The sequence below is a fragment of the Thamnophis sirtalis genome, unplaced genomic scaffold, assembly GCF_051295495.1.
Source record: "Thamnophis sirtalis isolate CommonGarterSnake01/CBP01778 unplaced genomic scaffold, rThaSir2_p1.2 scaffold_3, whole genome shotgun sequence".
Taxonomy (NCBI): domain Eukaryota; kingdom Metazoa; phylum Chordata; class Lepidosauria; order Squamata; family Natricidae; genus Thamnophis; species Thamnophis sirtalis.
Window position 1 is genome coordinate 1,729,619 of NW_028261383.1, and position 20,796 is coordinate 1,750,414.

The window sequence follows — 20,796 nt, forward strand, 5'->3', positions numbered from 1 at the left end:
AAGAAAAATGATATTGGGGTCAAGACGGATATCAGCTGAACTCCAGAACCTTCCTCCAGCACAATGAGTGGTTCCACCACAAAAGCGCGTAGGACAAAATCGCGCTCGACAAAAGCGCACTGTGACGTCATCACAGCGTGACGAAAAAGTTCGAAAAATGTAAAAATAAAGCGAAAACCTTACCCTAAGCCCCCCAAACCTAACCCTAAACCTAACCCTAAACCTAACTCTAAACCTAAACCTAACCCTAAACCTAACTCTAAACCTAACCCTAAACCTAACCCTAAACCTAACTCTAAACCTAAACCTAACCCTAAACCTAACTCTAAACCTAACCCTAAACCTAACCCTAAACCTAACCGTTAAAGTAACGAAAAACCTAACGCTAACCCTTAACCTAACCCTAACGCTAATGCTAACGCTCTAAAGCTAACCCTAACCCTTAACCTAACCCTAACCCTTACCTTATGTGAATCGGCTTGCTTTAATTTAATTTTTATTAATTTTTATTTGAATTTTTCGATCTTTTTCGTCGCGCTGTGATGACGTCAAAGGTGCGATTTTGTCGATCGCGCTTTTGCCGTCCGCGCTTTTGCCGGGTCACGCAATGAGTAACCCCTCCCAAATACCATGCCCTCCCTCCCCGTTTCATGGCAGCTGAAGCAACAGCAAAGCACAGGCAGCAAAGCAGAGGCTGACACAAAGGGAAACCCAGAAGAGTTCGGGAATTCTTACTTTGTTGATGTAGGCTAGAATTGACAGAATCTTGAGATCAGAATGATGGTAGCCATGATATTCGCTGTGCCGCTTTACTTTATGGATATACATGTTTATAATGATAAAAATACTCTTTGTTATGGTTTATTCTAATTTAAAGAATTATTGGTACTTAGGATTTTGCCTTTAGTGAAGAAAGTTGGAAGCTTCTTTTATCTCTATAGCTTTTTCCACATTTTGTCTGCCCTCTTCAATTTTGTTTTTCCCTCACTCCCTTTCTTTTTTTTCAGTTCTTTCTCCTTTCTTTTCTTGCACTTTAACTTTTCCTAAAATTTAAGAAAGCTTACAAACTTCTATATGATTTTCGGGGTTTGATCCACTATTGGACACTGTTCCACCATCAGGGCATAATGGGGATTTTCCCATGTCATTTTTCTGATGTGTCACTTTTGAGCAAAACCTGATCGCACTCTATGCCAGTGGTGGGTTTCTACCGGTTCGCACCATTTCTCCCAAACCGGTAGCTCTTCCATCAAGCAGAGAGCAAACCGGTTCTGTTGCTTTGAAAGTGGGCCCACCCACTTTAATCAAAATTTTCATTAAATGTTGTACAGATATCTGCTTGAATGTAAACTTGAGGAAGAACATGTTAAGGAAACTATGGTTGCCTGGGCAAAAAAAATTGGTTGCAACGTTGAATTGGCTCAATGGGAAAGACTTTGGACACTCAATCGCAAATGAACAATGGCCACGAACTACAAGGAAATTCTGTACAAGATGTTCTACACATGGCACCTTTCCCCATCTCTGAAATGTTTAAAAATTTGGCCCCAAATTGTTGGAAGTGCAAGAAAACAGCAGGAACCTTTTTCCATATGTGGTGGACATGCAACGAGGCAAAAAGATATTGGAGAATGGTACAATTATGGCTGGAACAAATGGTGGGAGATCAAATTCTGTTCAAACCAGAAATTTTCCTCCTAGGTATAAAACCAGAGAGGTATAAGAAGGATGCGCTTTATTTAGTTATCCATGTATTGTCAGCGGCATAAATAACCCATTGGGGAAAAGGAAGTATCCCATCAGAGTTAGACATAATTAGGAAAATCTTGGCCTGTGCGGAAGCAGATAAGGTTCACTCTAGAATTAAAAAAGAAAGGGGAGTCGGAATATTATGAAGTTCGGAAGAGATTTTGTTATTGGTATAAGACAAGGTGACAAGACTGGAACAAACTGTAAACAATGTGATTGGATAGAAGGATAGATAAAGTACTAAGTAGACTGACAGCTAATGGATGAGATTATGTACATATATATGATTGTATGGCCATAATGGCTTCGCTGTGCAACACTATTTTAAATGCAAAAATAAAAATATATTTAAAAAAAGAAAAAGGGGCCCACCCACCGGCCCCTGGGGTTGGACCTCCCTCTATTTCAGCTTCTGAAGCCCAGCTGATTGGGGAGGGAGATTGAATTGCCCCTCCTTCACTGTTTTCCTTCCTTTCAGAGCAAGTTTCTTTTAAATGCGCACGGACAATCAGCAAACCGGTGGGAATCCACCAGTGCTCTATGCATCTGTATGGCTTCATTCCAGCCTGATTATTCCTAAGGTTTTGTTTTCAGGTAAAACTTTTCCCACACTCCCCACATGTATAGGGCCTCCTTCCTGCCCCTCCTGGTGCCTCTGTAGTTCAGAAGAATCCACAAATCTATTCTCACCTTCTGGGCATTGATAGGGTCTCTCTCAGGTGTGAAGCCTCTGATGTTTAAACTAGGTGTGACTTTTCATCAAAACATCTCCACATTCTTTTGTCTTCACCTTGTCTTCTCCGTGTTCCTGTTCTAAGAACTCTCAATTTATCATCTAGAGGTAGTCCTCTACTTACGACCACCGTTGAACCCAAAGTTTCTGTTGTCAAGTGTTAAGTCCTCGAGGCTATGACACCATTGTCTTGCATTGCTAGCTCCTGGTTGGCTAAGACGCGAGCAGCCAGCTGGCGGGAAAATCCAGCCATTCTATTGGTTAAGCATCTGACAGCTCTGGTATAAAAGGGCTGTCAGCTGTCAAATGTTTTGTTGTTTGCTGGTTCGAGGTTTGCCTTACGTTGAGCTGCCTCAACTCACTGGCGACGAGACATCGCTCCAAGGCTAATTCCTCATGTTCCGTCCTTCTAAGGATGGCTTACATACCAGCATTCACGGCATTCAGCCCGACCACTGAAATATGGGACACCTACCTCGAGAGATTTGAGTGCTTCCTGGAGGCAAATGACTTCACTGGTTTCTCTAGTGGCCGTAAAAGAGGCTATTTACGCAGCACCTGTGGCCATGAGAGGTTTGGAACAGCTAGGGCTTTAGCGGCCCCTCCATCCATTCGATGCCTTGGGAGACACTTTTGGCGAAACTTAAAAATCACTACTCCCCAACTCCCACACTGTCAGGGCTGCTTCGCTCGGTAACCAAGAAAGAAACCACTCAACTCCATTTTGCAGAATTAAGAGTACTTTTACTGGTCATGAGTGGATAGTAGCTAGGGAAAGCAGGATCTGAGGCAAAAGCATGTGTAATTATAGATATCAATATGTGACCTGCTCCCCTCCCTTTGGTAACCCTATCCCATAGTCCAAACACACCACAGGTGTTATGTGGGACACATCTTCAAAAATCATCATCAGGTTGATATGCCGGACAGTTAGCCTTGGCGGGAACTCCTCTCCCTGCCACATGCGCAGTAGATGGTGAGAACAACTCCCTTCTTACAGTCACTCTTGCACAGAATACTTCCCTCACCCAAATACCATGCCCCCCTCCCCGTTTCAATGGCAGCCGAAAAGCGACGGTGGTGAGGGGATAGACCCCCGTCTACGCCCAAAACTATGGGGCCAAACCAAGGTGGCTTCCCATACAAATCACGCAACTAACTGGACCCTACTCTTATAGGGTCCAGCTCAATGATGGGCAAATGTGGCGCTGGCACATCAACCAGCTCCGACGGCGAGCCACCAGCACAGCAGATCAACACCCAGGACAGGCCCAACCCTGTGAGTTTTCCCCATTTTACCACCTTTCTTCCCACACGAGTTAAGTGAAACACTGCAGTTGTATAGCTAGTTTCATGGTTGTTAAGTGAATCTGACTTCACCCTTCACTTTGCTTGTCAAAAGGTCGCAAAAGGGGATCAGGTGACCCTGGGACACTGTAACCGTCATAAATGTGAGTCAGTGGTCAAGCATCTGAATTTTGATCACATGACCATGGGGTTGCTGAGACATGGTCATAAGTCACTTTTTTCAGTGCCACTGTAACTTTGAATGGACACTAAATGAACCCTCCTTTTGCTTTTCATCCATTTTCCATTTTCTTTTCAAATACTTAGAATCCAAGGGCTAGAAGGGACCTACCACAGAATAACAGAGGCGCAGGCTTCTAGTCCCACCTTCCCTGCGCAAGGCAGGAGTCCTTATACGGTTCCTGACAATTTCACATTAGATATTTCCACGATCACATCAGATTTTCATTTTCATGACTTAGAATTAATTTGTTTTAAAAATTATAAAAACATTGAACTTAGCAAAGAAAATTTCCAAGGAGGCAATTTTAATGGACAAATTCCAGGAGGCAAGGCGCTCCAATTGGCAAGGAGAAGTATTCTCATGTTACTCACACTTGCAAGGTTTTCCTCCTGTGTGGATTTTTCATGTGCATCTGAAGATCTGATGATCAGATAAAAAACTTTGCCACATTCAGAGCCCTGATACATCACACTTCAAGCATTTAAACTGCATCTTTTGCTATATGGATTAGTGTTTGATTTTTAAGGAACGATTGACAAGAAAATGCTCTCCCACGATCTAAGAGTTTCTAATTTTTCTCCCTTTTATGACCTCTTATATGGCTCCTAAGGGTTGAACAACTATGAAAAATTGTTCTACCATCAGGGCCTATTAGGGCTTTTCCCATGTCATTTTTCTCATGTCTCCCTTTTGAACAAAACATTACAACACTCTCTGCATCTCTATGGCTTCACTCGTTTATGGATCTTTTGATGCCTCCCAAGGTTTTGTTTTTGGGAAAAACATTTCCCACACTCCACACATAGGTATGGCTTCTCCCCCGTGTGGATTCTCAGATGAACCCGAAGCAGTGTTGCTGTGAGAAAACTTTTCCCACACTCCCCACATTTATAGCGGCTCTCTCTTGTGTGCCCCTTCTGATGTCTCCGAAGTTCAGCAGCCTTCACAAATGTTTTCTCACATTCTGAGCATTGATAGGGTCTGTCTTTAGTGTGACGTCTCTGATGTGGAATTAGGTCTGACTTGTAGCGAAAACACCGCCCACATTCTGGGCATTTGTGGGGTTTGGAAGGCTCCTCTCCTTTGTGAATCCTCTCATGTTTTCTAAGAGTATATTTGCGACCAAAAGATTTTCCACACACTGAGCACTTGTGGCATTTCTCACCCGTGTGGGTTTGCCAGTGTCTTCTAAGATTTGATGAACGACCAAATGCTTTCCCACATTCTAAACATTTGAACTTTTTTTCCCCTCTGTGAACGTTCTCATGCATTCTGAGGCATTGTATTCTACGGAAAAATGTTCCACACTCGATGCACATATAGGGCTTCACACCTGTATGGATAATCTGATGTCGAAAAAGAGTTTCTTTAAGAGAAAAACATTTATCACAATCATTACATTTATATACTTTTTCTCCACAGTGTGTTCTTTGGTGTCTCCTAAGTTCAGAAGAACCCACAAATCTTTTCTCACATTCTGGGCATTTGTGGGGTTTGGAAGGCTCCTCTCCTTTGTGAATCATCTCATGTTTTCTAAGATAATGTTTGCAACGAAAAGATTTCTCACACACTGAGCACTTGTGGCATTTCTCACCCGTGTGGGTTTGCCAGTGTCTTCTAAGATTTGATGAACGACCAAATACTTTCCCACATTCTAAACATTTGAACTTTTTTCCCCCTCTGTGAACTTTCTCATGCCTTCTGAGGCATTGTATTGTACGGAAAAATGTTCCACAATCAATACACATATAGGGCTTCACACCTGTATGGATACTCTGATGTTCAAAAAGAGTTTCTTTAAGAGAAAAACATTTATCACAATCATTACATTTATATAGTTTTTCTCCACAGTGCGTTCTTTGGTGTCTCCTAAGTTCAGAAGAACCCACAAATCTTTTCTCACATTCTGGGCATTTATAGGGTCTATCCCCAGTGTGAAGTTTCTGATGTCGAATTAGGCGTCCCTTGTGAACAAACCATCTCCCACAGTCTGGGCATTGATGGCGTCTTTCTCCAGTGTGAATTTTCTGATGTCGAATTAGCTGTGACTTTGTGCAAAAACATCTCCCACATTCTTGGCATTTGTGGGGTTTTTCCCCAGTGTGAATTCTCTGATGTTGCAGCAGGCACCATTTCCTGGAAAAAGATTTCCCACATTCCAGGCACGTTTTGCTTTCGTCCTTTGTGTGTGTTTTATTATGTTTGCAAAGAGATGAGCTCTTAGTGAAACACTTCCCACATTCTAGGCATTTATAAGGACTCTGCGCTGTGTGAATTTTCTCATGTCTTCTAAACAATTGTTTATAATGGAAAGATTTCCCACAATCCAGACATTGATAAGGTTTCCCTCTAGTGTGGATTTGCTGATGTTTAAGCAACTGGGAGGTTTGAGGAAAGCACAGCCCACATTGCACACACTTGCAGGGCTTCTCTTCAGTTGGGCTGTTCTGAGGCCTAGAGAGATGCCGTCTCTCAGGAAATCTTCCCCAGCGCTTCCAGGACTCCTGAGATCTCTTTCCCTGGTGGATTCGCTGATGGGCTCCAAGGTCCGAGCCTTTAGCAAAACGCTCCCTGCACTCTCCACATTTGTAAGGCTTCAGTCCAGGGTGGCTCCGGAGATGTTTGGCAAAGCTCCACACTCCAGGAAAGGATTTCCCACAAAGGAAACACAGGTGGGATCCATTCCCCGTGTGCAGCTTCCGGTGAATCAAAAGGAGGGACCGGTAAGCAAAGGATTTCCCACAATCGGAGCATTTGGAGAGTCTCCCCTGATTCCTCTGGGGGGACCTTTGGCCAAAGTGTTCCCCCCTCTGCATAGTCTCCAGGGGCTGCTCACTTCGAGGGATTTCTATCGGAGGAAATTTGAACAAGCAGAACTTTGCCCAAAAGGTTGGACGATGGGCAGGAGGAGGGGCTCCAGCATGAGTCCAAAAGCTGAGAAGACGAAACCTCTGGTCCTGGTGACTGACCCAGATTGGATCCTGCAAGTAGAATTTTGTGCAAAGGTTTTCCTGGTGGCACCTGCAGGTTGAAGAAAAAAGAAGTGAAGCAGAGAGGAAGATTTATTTTCTTCAGCTCTCCAAATAGCCCAAGCAATAGCTGGGAGACCCCCTATATGAACACTGGTGGGGTCCTCAAAGCCTCTATTCCCCCACCCACCCCAGAATGAAAGCCATCCCGGGATGCCCCCTGTGGAGCTGACCTCCCCTCTCCTTTTCTTCATATGATGAGGGGGATGGCTGACAGAATCCCTGTTGCCCCCCATTTGCCTGCCTGAACTGGGGATGATCCCTGCCTTTTCCTTTTGCTCGGTTTGGGTGGGGGAGATGATTCTATATGATGGGAGAGAAACTGCAAAGATCCCTCATAGGATTTATATGTTCCAAGTAGAGCTAATTGTGTACAGAGTACAACCCATGTAGGTATTCATAGACCCTGTTCTTTGGGCCAGCACACATTGAAGATGTCTCCCAGCTAGAATGGCTTCCTATTCTTGCTTTATAGTTAAGGGACGATGTAAATACATTGATTGGGGCCAGCAATGCAGTTTGAACACAACAGGGAACAAACAATTCCCATTTAAAAAAATTGACCTTAGAATATATGGACCTAAAGAGGAAGACCGATGGAAGCCTATAACTTTAAGAAGGAAACAACAACCGAGAGCAAATCCCCTTCTATGTATCCTCCTCCACTCCAAGGAATCAATTGCTGTCGTGTTCTCCCCCTGGAAGGAAATATGCAGCCACCCACAAAAGAGCAATAGTTCCTTAAAAAGAGGCAAAATCCAGCATTTCTACAACAGGAAGAAAATATCCCGGCATTTCATAGGGAAAGAAAGCGAGTTTCAGTGACAGGTGATTCAATTCATAGGGGAACAGAAACTATAGACTGCAGAGCAGATAGTCCTTCTAGGCAGGCATGTTCTCTCCCTGAAGCAAAAATTAAGGATTTAACAGAAATAAACCTATGGAGTACCAACCTTTCTTGTCCTGCACCTGGAGATCAATAAGACAACAATGAATCTGAAATGAACCAACGTGGTTCCATTTTCAAGAAAGGGGGGGGGGGGAGAGAGACCCTGGAAACTACAAACGATTCAGCCCAACATCAATATCTGGGAAGAATCTGGAACGAATAATAAAAACACAGATCTTCGAACATCTAGAGACAAAGTTATAAATAAAAGCTAGCATGGGTTTGTTAAAACAGATCATGCCAAAACAATCTTATTTCCTTACTTGACGAGAATGGTTAGTCTGGACTAGAAAAGAAGGATTGGGGGTGACATGATAGCAGTATTCTAGTATTTGAGGGGCTGCCAGAATGAAGAGGAGGTCAGCCTATTCTCCAAGCACCAGAAGGCAGGACGAGAAATGTTGGATGGCAGCTAATCAAGGAGAGGAGCAAGCTGGAATTAAGGAGAAACTTCCAAACAGGGAGGACAATTAATCAGTGGAGCAACTGGTTTGCAGAGGTTGTGGCTGCTACAACACTGGAGTCTTTTAAGAAAAGAATGGACAGCCACCGGTCCGAAATGTTATAGGGACTCCTGTTTGAGCAGGGGGCTGGACTGGAAGACCTCCGGGGGTCCCTTGCCGCCCTATTCTGATGGATAAAACCCACCAACAAGGGGCTGCCACATCCCACCCTCCTTTAGAGCAAAACTGGGAAAATATTTTTTTCAGATTCTACTCAGCTTTCTAGAAACAAATGTAAACAATTAAAACAGTAGAAGAAAAGCAAACAATATTTATTTGCTATCATTTAAATAAAGGCAAAAAACAAAAGTGGATCTTTTCTCCGTGGGAAAACATTCATCTCAATTCAAACAATTTGAACCTTTTTCTTCCCCTAAAGAAAAACCCTCCACCCTCCCATTGAAGAGAGAAGGGTGGGTATTTCTTTCGTTCAACCAATAATCCCCATCCTCTTAAGTCCTTCAAGGAAAAGCTCCTTTTCCTCTGTGGTCCGAGGCTTCCCCCTTTGCCCAAGAAAAGAGCACAGATGTTTAATAAACTTAGGAAACTGAAGGCAGACACAACCCGTATACAGGAAGTGCACATTAAAAGGGAACATATTAACTTACGGGAAAATACAAAATGTGGAAAATTATATACAGCATTGGTAGACAAGAAAAAAGAGGGACAGCAACCTAGGTAAAAGAAAAAATAAAGTCCAAATTAGCCTACTCCAACGAAGAAGGCAGGATTCTAATGATTGAATTAGAAACAACACAAAAACCGACCTTATTAATAGTGATATATGCACCAAATCAGAAACAAGAGGAATATTATAGGAAATTGCACAATAAAAGAATGAATTAGATTATGAAAATATTTGCTTAATCGGGGATTATAACGCAATAGTGGATAAAAAAATGAAGTATGAACGTTAAAAAAAAAAAAAGACAAAAAAAAACGAATACCGTATTTTCACGACTATAAGCCGCACTGAAAATCCTAAAATTTGATCCAAAACCGGCAGCGCGGCTTATAACCCGGTGCGCTTTATATGTGGAAAAAGATCTCCCAGCTGCTTTCACGGCTTCCTGGAGCGCCAAGAACCTTCGCACTCTTCTCCGCTCCTCACGACTGCAATAGATGTCCAGAAGCGGCTTTTGGGGCTAATGGGGATTGGATTTCCAGCTCGATAGCCCCTGCCGCTTCTGGACGTCTATTGCAGTTGTGAGGAGCCGAGGAGAGTGTGGAGAAGAGCGCGAAGGTTCTTGGCGCTCCAGGAAGCCGCGAAAGCAGTTGGGAGAGGCGCACGGCTTGGTTTCTCCTCCCTGGACGTCGCAGCAGCAGCCCCAAACTCACCGATCTCAGTGTTTTTCGCATCGGGGTGTGCTGCAAGGGCATGCCCCGATGCGAAAAACACAGAGTTTTTCTCTGTGGCAGGGGCTATCGAGCTGGAAATCCTGTAGATTCACATTCAGATTTCGTATCCACGTTTCATAAGCCACGTCTCTTCTTCCATGTGCCTTGTTTACCCACATGCACACACAGGCAAACCAAAGATCCCCAAAGCCCCAAATGGTCAGTCAGAAAAGCAAAATCTGGCTAGCGAAAGGAATTCAGTGAAGGGAACAGTCACGTCAAATCCCTGCCTGGCGGATGTCAGTCTTGGAGCTAAGAAGCCAGACAGACAACCGCTTACTCATGCACGGACCTGGGAAGGCAAGCAAGGCTTGGGAGCAAAGCCGTCGCCGTGTGGGGCTTTTCACGATGGCTTGTGCGGCATGAAGGCAAACATGATTCACTGGGCAGTGTAAAGAGGGCGAAGAGCACGGCGGGGCGGTGGTGGAATGATCGGCAGGGATCATCAGTCGCCTCGGAAACCGAACGGGCGACCCGGAGGGAAATCGATGAATGGAACCCACACCACCGAAGAAGCGACAAAAATACACTCCTTTGATCCAGGCAGCCTATCGGCAGGGCGTGCACAAACATATTCTCCAACTACCTATGTGTGTGTACACCCAACGAGGGCAGTCTCCCACACAGATGGGGAAGAAAACCTAACGTAATATATCCAGCCCACGCGAATTATTTTAACCGCGGTGGGGCGCGGGCAAAACACACCACGCGCGGACACAGCGAATTAAAAACACCAGTCTAAATACGCGTCTACCTACCCCGAGGTAACTCGAGTTTCAACCCGCGTCCTTAGCGCGTACAATGGGCAACAGAACCAATGCAAATCCCACTCCACCCCCCCCCCCACGACCGTAAGTAGACGATCGGGCTTCCGCGCATATCCAAATGTTTTAACGGGAGGGGGTCTTCGACCAACCCGATTACGCTCCTGTCAGCCGCGCACAGGGAGCTTCTATCACCCAACAGCGGAGAGAATCCACTCGTTCCCTGATCGCACCGATGATATCCACGCCATATTCCGGGCCTGGACCTTCGCGCTCTTCTACACACTCTCCTCGGCTCCTCACAACTGCAATAGACGTCCAGAAGCGGCAGAGGCTATCGAGCTGGAAATCCAATCCCCATTAGCCCCAAAAGCCGCTTCTGGACATCTATTGCAGTCGTGAGGAGCGGAGAAGAGCGCAAAGGTTCTTGGCGCTCCAGGAAGCCGGGAAAGCAGCTGGGGGAGGCGCGCGGTTTGGTTTCTCCTCCCTGGATGTCGCAGTAGCAGCCCCAAACTCACCGATCTCAGTGTTTTTCGCATCGGGGTGTGCTGCAAGAGCATGCCCCGATGCAAAAAACACAGAGATCGGTGCGCTTGGGGCTGCTGCTGCGACGTCCAGGGAGGATAAACCAGGCCGTGCGCCTCCCCCAGCTGCTTTCGCGGCTTCCTGGAGTGCCAAGAACCTTTGCGCTCTTCTCCGCTCCTCCTCGCAACGGGTTCTTTGAACCCCAGCTGTCCCGGAGATGACAGTGGAGGTGGGGAGGGACCCAGGACCCCAGAGATAATCGCAAATCTCTGGGGGAGGGTATTAACTCCCCGTGCCAATTCCTTTTTGGATTAGCTGTGTGCTAACTGAAACTGCAGGTCGCCCCTAAGAATGGAAGAAGTGATATCATCTGGTAAGCTGATTTTATTATCCAAGAGAGATTGTTCCTGTTAAAAATTAAGCTAACTGAAAACCAAACAACAGAAGATCAGCGGCGAATTAGCTTTTCTAATGGTTTTATGACTGGTGGTTACTCTACCTCTTAAATGCTTCAAGAAACTCCGCGATATTCTCCCCCCTCTGAATCTTCCTAAGTGGATCGTAAAACTTATTTCCTACTAACTAGCCCGCTACGATTCGACATTTCTATTACTTTACTATCCAGCTCTGTTTACAACTAGATAAGATTGACAGCTGGTAAGAGATTAAAAAAAAAAAAAAAGTTAAAAAGCGCTTTGAAGCCTCTGGGGGAAAAAAAAGAGAGCCTTTATTTTACTACGACACATCATGGCGTCCCAAGATATTTCCAAGACTTCATTTCAGACTCTTTTCTCTGCGTGTAGAGAACTTTTTCATTCTTACCAAAGATTGGAAAGAAAAATGGATCAATTTATTCTAAAATATGAAGCTAAAACTGAGAACGTTGAATGCTTAAATGTTCCTGAAACACAAATGGAAAATGTGAGAAATGGTGTCTGGTCTATCTCAGAGGAAGAGAAGAAGGGGGAAGCCATAAAGACGGCTCATTTAAAGTGACAGTGTGCAGAAGGAATGGAGAATCCACCCTTGAGAATTAAAGTTAAATTGGGAAGCTTTATAAACCAAGAACAACTTTATTACTTCATCACTGATATTCAGAATCCAAAGGTGCCGAAATACTTTTGTTTGGACTTGCTTATGGAAACATTTGGTAAATTTATTCAACGAATGGCTACTGGACGGAGAAAACCTTGTGGCTGGAGGGACACAGGCTGACAGATGGACAATAAAAACTAAAATTAGCTAGATCGAATTACTTTAATTTGTAATAGATATAGCTGAATAATGACTGATATGGATAGCAATATATATAATCTGGAACTGGCTGATAGATTGTTGAATACAATTGAAAACTAGTTAAACCTAATTGCTTTTCTGTGTAACAAATATTGTTGAATAATAATTGATATTGATAGCAATGTATATAATGTGGAGTTGACATGATAATTAACAATGGGATATGAGAAAATACTTTTAGATTACACATAAAGAGTATTAACTATAATAATTAGCACTATTAAAAAACTAAATAGAATCCATACAATCCAATGTTAATTAATACTGGGAAAATGTTATGATATATGATATAATTGAATATTATGGATGTTTAGCTAAAATAGAATCTAGATTGGATCACTTCAATTTGTAATAGATATAGCTGAATAATGATTGATATAGATAGCAATATATATAATTTGGAACTGGTTGATAGATTGATGAATATAACTGAAAATTAGCTAAATCTAATTGCTTTTTTGTGTAACAGATATTGTTGAATAATAATTGATATTAATAGTAATGTATATAATGTGGAGTCGATATGATAACTAACAATTGGATATGAGAAAATACCTTTAGGGTATACATAAAGAGTACTTACTATAATAATTAGCACCATTAAAAATTAAATAAAATCCATATAATTAAATGTTAATCAATATTGGGAAAATGTTAGGATATATGATATAATTGAATATTATGGATGTCTAGTTAAAATAGAATATGAGGATTTGATGATAATAGAGGATTTTACAAATAAGTAAATGAACTGCCAGCATGTGTTATGGACTAATTCCTTAGCATAACTAAGGATGAAGGATGTTTAAATAATTACAATAATTAAAACTGGAGGTATAATGATGTTGATATGGCAAATATTCGAGTTAAGATACTTGAATTAATGGGAGTCAATCGAAGAGAAGCACCAGAACATGTTGTAACCAGTTGATATACTTCCTATTTTTTCATAATAGATACCTGTGTTTTGTTTTGTTTCTCTGATTGTTGTCTTTGTTTTTTTTCTGTATTATCTGTAATTGATTGATATATTAAGAAAGATGTTGTATCAGCTTTAAACTAAAACTAAAAAAAACATTTAATAAAAAAAAAAAAAGAGAATAGATATGGCCTGGACATCATTTGGACTATGTAACCAATAAGAGTAAATTAAAACAAATAAGTGGGCGGATCATAACCCAATAAAATTAAAATGGAAAGGTCAAAAAAGAAGAAAAAGATGGATGATGAATCCTGATATCATAAAAGAAACAGAATACACTCAAATGCTAGGGAAAGAATTAAAATTATTTCTTAGAATGAACAAAAAGGAAGACATCTCAATTCAAAATCTCTGGGATACCATGAAAGCATACATAAGAGGCCTCACAATTGCCTATATAGCAAGAAAAAACAGGGGGGGAAAAGATAAACAAGAACGTATGCAAAAAGAACTTAGTGAAGCCGAATCTGAATTACAGAAAGACCCAAAGAATAAAATTAAAAAAAAAAGAGATGATAAAACATAATATTAATTTAATAACCCAAAAATAATTAGCACACGAAAATTTAAGCAGTCAAAAAAAATTGGCTGGCATACAGATTGAATAATGAAAGAGAAAAAGAATGATTTATCATCCACAATAATGACAAAGGAAATATTCAACATAAATTGGAAGAAAAGAGGCAAATTATTCAAAAATATTTCACAAAATTATACGAGCAAAATTATAACTAAGATAAAACAATATTTAAACCAAGAAAAGATAAATCCAATCTCGAAAGAACAAAGGTGGGGGGGGGGGGCGATAAACAGGCCAATAACGACAGCAGAAGTAGAATTAGTCCTGAAAAACCAGAAGACTAAAACCCCAGGACCAGACGGAATCCAGGTGGAGTTATATAAATATAATCAAATAATATTGGAAGAACTAGGATTGGAAATGTTTAATGAAGTTTTAGAAAAGCCAAGATGCTTGAATCATGGACGGGAGCAATATCGTTCATCCCTAAAGAAGCAGCTAACTTACAAGAAATTCAAAACTATAAACCAATTTCACTATTGAATTCCGATTATAAATTATTTGCAGCAATTACGGCAGGAAGAATTAAACAAGTGCTAAATGAATGAATACATTCAGATGAAAATAGATTTTTTACATCACAGAGACATTAAAAATAATACAAGAGTCATCCTTGATATATTAGAATATCATGAGGTGCATCAGGAAAACCAATTGGTTTTGGTTTTTCTTGATGCACAAAAAACATTCGACAACGTAATCTGGAAGTTTATAACAACTCAATTAGATAGGATGAAACTTGAAGAAAAATTTACAAAAATGATAGAAAAACTACATAATACCCAGACAGCCAAAGTTTTGATGAACGGAGACCTAACAGATAAGGTTGAAATAAAAAAGGGAGTTAGACAGGGATGCCCCCTCTCTCCTTTGCTGTTTATATTAACTTTGGAAATATTGTTAAATGAAATTAGGAAGGACCAGGGAATAAAAGGTTTAAGACTTGAAAATGAAGAATATAAGACCCAAGTTTACGCTGATGATTTAGTATTTGTTTTAGAGGATCCATTAGAATCTCGTCTGAAATTTTCAAAAATTAGAAGAATATGGGGAGGTGGCAGGATTAAAAATTAATAAAAGCAAAACAAAAATGAAAACTGAAAATATGACAAAAAAGCAAGAAGAGGAATTGGAATTAGTGACTACAATGCAAACAATTAAGAAAGTGAAATACTTGGGGGTTTGGATGTCAGCAAAGTGTTCTACAATTAAAGATGATAATTATAATAAACTAATGACACAAAGAAAGATTTAAAAAGTTGGAAAAGTATTCAATTATCACTCATAGCCACAGTTAAAAGGAATATTTTACCAAGAATTTTATTTTTGTTGCAAGCCCCACCTATAAATCCTGGTAAAACTTTCTTCCAGGAATTAAACAATCTAACATCCAGGTTCATTTGGCAAGGCCAAAAAGCGAGGATTAAACTAAAGTCAATGCAAGATAACAAGGAGAGAGGAGGCTCAGCATTACCAGACTGGGAATTATATGCACAAGCAGTAACACTAACATGCTTGAAGGACTGGATGGAGTTAAAAAATAAAAGAATCTTGACCTTAGAAGGCCACAATCTGCAAGTAGGTTGGCACACGTTCCTATAGAATGGTAAAAACAAAACACTCAAATACTTTCAAAAACATCTAATTAGAAATGCGTTATTGCAAAACTGGCTCAAAATTTTAAAAAAACACTATGTGAAAATCCAGAATTGGCTATCCCCGACAGAAAGGATGTCGCACCCAAATTTTACAGATATGAATAAAGTTATAAGATACAGAGACTTAATTAATGGACAGGGAAATTTAAAACCAATCGAATTGGTAGAACAAAACATGAAAGCCGACTGGCTAACTTACTTGAAAATTAAAGGTAAACACAAAAACGATACTAAATTATACGACATCCAAATGGAACCACACGAATTAAACAAAATTATTCAAAGTACAGAAAGAAAGATGATAGGGAGAATATATAAATTTCTTCTGAAATATAAAATGGAAGAAGAAATAGTGAAGGAACAAATGGTAACATGGGCCCAGAACTTTGGCTACAATATTGAATTAAGATAAATTAAGAGTTGGTTAGTTGTTAGTTAGTTGAGTTTATTTATAGGCCGCCCTTTTCCCTGAGGGGACTCAGGGCGGCTAACAACTTGTATGGGAGGGGAAGACATACAATAACATAAAAACACAATATATAATTAAAATCAAGCAACATTCATACAACATTCGGGTGGGGGCGGATTATGGTCTTTACCCCCAGGCCTGGCGGGATAGCCAGATCTTGAGGGCTGTGCGGAAGGTCTGAAGGGTGGTGAGGGTACGAATCTCCACGGGGAGATCGTTCCAGAGGGTCGGAGCTGCTACTGAAAAGGCACTAAGACACTATTGGTTGCATACAAGGAAAACTGGTACAAAATGTTTTACAGATGACACCTACCAACAGCAAGGTTAGCAAAAATCTCAGCAAATATATCACCAAAATGTTGGGAATGTGAAATAGCACATGGAACATATAATCACATATGGTGGATGTGTGAGGAAGCCAAAAAGCATGGGAAAAAATTCAAAATTGGTTAGAATCGATAACAGGACTCAAAATTGATTGGAAACCAGAAGTATTTTTATTAGGAATAATGAGAACCAATTGTCTTTGTATAAAAAAGAAGTCCAGTATTTAATTCTAAAAATAATAACGATAGCGAGGATTGCCTTTGCTCAGAAATGGACAAATAAATTGATACCAAGCGAAGACGAAATAAGAAAGGTTATGGTCTGTGCCGAAATGGACAAATTAATGGACAAAGAAATTCAGGGAAAAGAAGAGACAGAATATTATCATGTTGAAAGAAATGTCCTTTTGGGTTCAGCTCCAAGTGGGGAAGAAGACACTGGAGACATGGAGGCTGCTTGGAAAGATGGTTTATTGTTGGACAGGGCCACATGGCTTGAGCCCTAAACAGAAAAGATGATCATATGCTTCAGTGTAGGTGGAGAAGAAGAGACCAAGGCTGAGGAAGGGGCTTGCTAGGCTTTTTATACCCTGTTTAGTCCCACCTCTCTGTTTCCCGTTCCTATATAAGAAATGTATTCTGATTGGTTGTCAGACTCCCATGGTGCCATGCAGGGGGCTACTCTCTAGGCTGTGATGAGTTCTCAGATGCCTTGTGGTCAGTTGAGTATATTATCATGCCTTTCTGTAGCTGCTGGTGAAGTCTTTATTATGTAAAGTGGGCTAGCCTGGCCATCTCAATGGCCCTTTAACTGGGGATGGACAGGAAGCTACAGGCAACTATCCTGTCTTTTAAAACATGTTTCTTTCTTTTCACATCCAGAGAAATATTCTGCCTTTTCGATATTTCCTAGGATATTTCATTTTTCTGGGAGAGGGCTGGATGATCACTTCCCACAATCAGATATGCGATAATTGGTATAGGTGGAGATAGGAAAGAAACAAAGGTCAATGAAAGAAGCCAACAAAGCCCAAAAATAGAATTTAAGGAGGATTAACATGTACTGTACATGGGAACTCAAGAGACTTTAAATTTACTACAGGTAATCACTGAATATATCAGATTGATAAGTAAAATAAGAGGGTTAAAAATGGTGAATGTCAAACATATTAGAAGGGGAAATAACATAAGAAGAATTGTACCGATTTGAAACTGCTATAAGAAGGAACATGAAGTTCCAATATATTGAGTAAATGTAGTTTATGTCTTAAGTTTTGTTTGTGTGTATTTTGCAAGTTTGAAAATATTTTTTTTAAAAGCAAAGAATATTCATTCTCTACCAATTAAATAAAGGCGAAAGAAAATGGATCTTTTCGGCGCTGGGAAAATACTCAACTCAATTCAAGCCATTTGAACCCCTTTTCTTCCCCTAAAGAAAAACCCTCCACCCCCCATTGAAGAGAGAAGGGCGGGTATTTCTTTCAGCCACCCAATAATCCCCCCGCCCTTAAACCCTTGGAGGAGAAGCCCCCTTTCCCTCCGTGGGGCGAGGCTCCCCCACCCCCCTTTGCCCAGAGGCTCCCCGTCCAGCCCCGCATCCACCCGCACCTTCCTCCTGGCACCGATTCGGGGCTACCTTCCTCCTGGCGGGGAGAAGCCCTCCTGGCAGCCCGAGGGACAGCGGGAGCCCCACCTGCCCGGAGCGGGGCCCAGGAGCAGCCTTGCCGGAGGCCCAGAAGTTGCACAGTCGCCCAAAATGCCGCAAGTGGGGAAAAAGGCAGGAAAACTACCCGAAATTCAGCTCCCATACAAGGTGCAGAGGGAGACCGAGAGCAGGCTCCTAGAGAGGATCCACGGACGCTTCCTTTCCCGCCTTTTCCGGTCCCCATTCCTCCCTTGCAGAGTGTGGGAGACGCTCTAGCCCCTCCTTCCTCTCCTCCTCCTTGATCAGCTGCAGTTTCGGGGTCCCGCAAGCGCCGTTTCTCCCTCGGAGGACGCTGGGCGAGAGCCGCCGCTTTCCCAGCCGGGCGGAGTCCAGAGGGGCCCGGATCCTTTCCCTCCCTTCTCCCCCACTCCCTCAGGATTGGGAAGAGTCGGCCGCGGATCCCCGCTCCCTCCTTCCCCCGAAGTTTGGGGTGGACTTGGAGGCGGGACCGGGCGCTGGGATCCCCCATCCGGCACCTGGCAAGGCTGAGACGGCTGGGGAGGATGGGCTCCGTAGTAGAAGCTCGTGGCTTCCGCAGGGACACAGACCGACCCTAAACGAGGATTCCCTTCCAGCCCTGGAAGTCAGCCAAGCCCTCCATCCATTCATTGCCCGCCGGCCGGTCTCCCTGCAGCAGAGGCGGCCCCGTCGAGGTGGAAGGAAGGACCCCCCCCTCTTCCTCCTCCCGCCAGGTGCAAAGGGCGAAAGTTTAATTCCCTGCCTTTCATCCCTTCCCAAGGAGCTCCGTCTCCACTCAGGGGCGTCTCTTCCCGGGTGGGTTGTGGGGAAATGCGGCATCGAAACTGCAAGTGGATGAGGCACGTGGATCAGAGGTTGGATGTGATGCTTTTGCCAAGTGTAGAAAATGGGCATCATGCTTCCCTTATTGTGCATTTCTGGGCATCAGGAAAGAACAACCTATGAGCTCTGCTTTCATCGTTGTTTGCCTCGTGTGTCTCTTCTGGTGTCTCCGAAGTTCAACAGACTCCACAAATCGTTTCTCACGTTCTGGGCATTGATGGGTGTGACTGGTGGGTGTGTAACACTTTCCAAGCTACAGGTGTGAAAGCTGACAGAATAACAGACTTGGAAGGGAACCTGGAGGTCCTCAAGCTCAAAACTCCCCCCTCCAGCAAGAGATCCTATGCCCATGATGGTGAACCTGTAGCAACCGATTTCGCCCTCCCCAGGCTCCACGAAAGCCCTGCGTGCTTGCATGGAACAGCGGGGGTTGGGGCACACGTGTCCCAGGTGGCATTTGGAGCCATATTTGGTTGCATTCCAGTTGTCAGCTCTGACCCTCATGCGCAAACTGGCAAGCTCATTTTTTGCCCTCTCCAGCCTTCAGGAAAGCCAGGGAGGGGTCGCATGTGTGTTTGGGGGGGGGGGGTGTCACCATACTGTTACTCCTATTTCTCTCCCTTGGACTAGTTGTAATCAGCAACTTTTCCTTTTATGCTGTAGCCTCCATTCCCTTATTTATCTTTCTTGCTCTTCCCTGCATCCTTTTCTAGTTTCAACACCTTTTTTGTATCATGGTACAAAATGTACAAAAATTTAGAGGTGAACTTTAGCCCAATTGGAATGCTTAAAAGATGTTCACAAATTTACGATTTGAAACACTTGGAGGGTTGCAAAGAAACCCCAGGGAATAGGAGCTAATTTTAATGAGACTTTGCCTTCCCTGTTTTGGAAAGAAAAATGATATTGGGGTCAAGACGGGTATCAGCTCTTCAAGAGAGGCTGAATCACAAAGGGGAACCCAGAAGAGTTCGGGAATTCTTACTTTGTTGATGTAGGCTAGAATCGACAGAATCTTGAGATCAGAATGATGGTAGCCATGATATTCGCTGTGCCGCTTTACTTTATGGATATACATGTTTATAATGATAAAAATACTCTTTGTTATGGTTTATTCTAATTTAAAGAATTATTGCTACTTAGGATTTTACCTTTAGTGAAGAAAGTTGGAAGCTTCTTTTATCTCTATAGCTTTTTCCACATTTTGTCTGCCCTCTTCAATTTTGTTTTTCCCTCACTCCCTTTCTTTTTTTTCAGTTCTTTCTCCTTTCTTTTCTTGCACTTTAACTTTTCCTAAAATTTAAGAAAGCTTACAAACTTCTATATGATTTTCGGGGTTTGATCCACTATTGGACACTGTTCCACCATCAGGGCATAATGGGGATTTTCCCATGTCATTTTTCTGATGTGTCGCTTTTGAGCAAAACTTGATCGCACTCTATGCCAGTGGTGGGTTTCTACCGGTTCGCACCATTTCTCTCAAACCGGTAGCTCTTCCGTCAAGCAGAGAGCAAAACGGTTCTGTTGCTTTGAAAGTGGGCCCACCCACCGGCCCCTCGGTTAGACCTACTTCTATTTCAGCTTCTGAAGCTCAGCTGATCGGGAGGGGGGGCAGATTGCCGTTCCTCAGCTGTTTTCCTTCCTTTCAGAGCAAGTTTCTTTTAAGTGCACACACACAATCAGCAAACCATTGAACCCAAACTTTCTGTTGTCAAGTGAAACACTTAAGTGAGTTTTCTCCATTTTTTTAATTGAAAATTTTATTTAAAAAAACTTTTACAAATGTTTACCTCCCCCC

General features: G+C 42.4%; 1 protein-coding gene across 3 annotated transcripts; it reads right to left on the bottom strand.

Annotated features, from left to right (window-relative positions):
- Window positions 1–1,964: 1,964 nt before the first annotated feature.
- LOC148047011 (uncharacterized) lies at window positions 1,965–18,315 on the bottom strand. 3 transcript variants are annotated; one of them, XM_087711166.1, is made up of 2 exons: window positions 18,101–18,315; window positions 1,965–7,034 (listed from the first exon to the last, which is right to left on the bottom strand). In XM_087711166.1, exons 1-2 carry the CDS (start codon window positions 18,298–18,300, stop codon window positions 4,736–4,738), a joined length of 2,499 nt encoding a protein of 832 aa, XP_087567292.1. In that variant the 5' UTR covers window positions 18,301–18,315; the 3' UTR covers window positions 1,965–4,735. The 3 variants fall into 3 exon arrangements, with proteins under 3 accessions (XP_087567292.1, XP_087567294.1, XP_087567293.1); XM_087711168.1 differs by having other exon boundaries at window positions 18,186–18,288; XM_087711167.1 differs by having other exon boundaries at window positions 18,129–18,288.
- Window positions 18,316–20,796: the final 2,481 nt, after the last annotated feature.

Excerpts from the sequence above, each read along its gene's own strand:
- LOC148047011 (XM_087711166.1), bottom strand. The coding sequence starts at position 18,300 with ATGGGAGCTGAATTTCGGGTAGTTTTCCTGCCTTTTTCCCCACTTGCG. Across the intron at positions 7,035-18,100 it reads GAATCGGTGCCAGGAGGAAG|GTGCCACCAGGAAAACCTTT; the intron begins GTGCGGGTGGAT and ends TTCAACCTGCAG.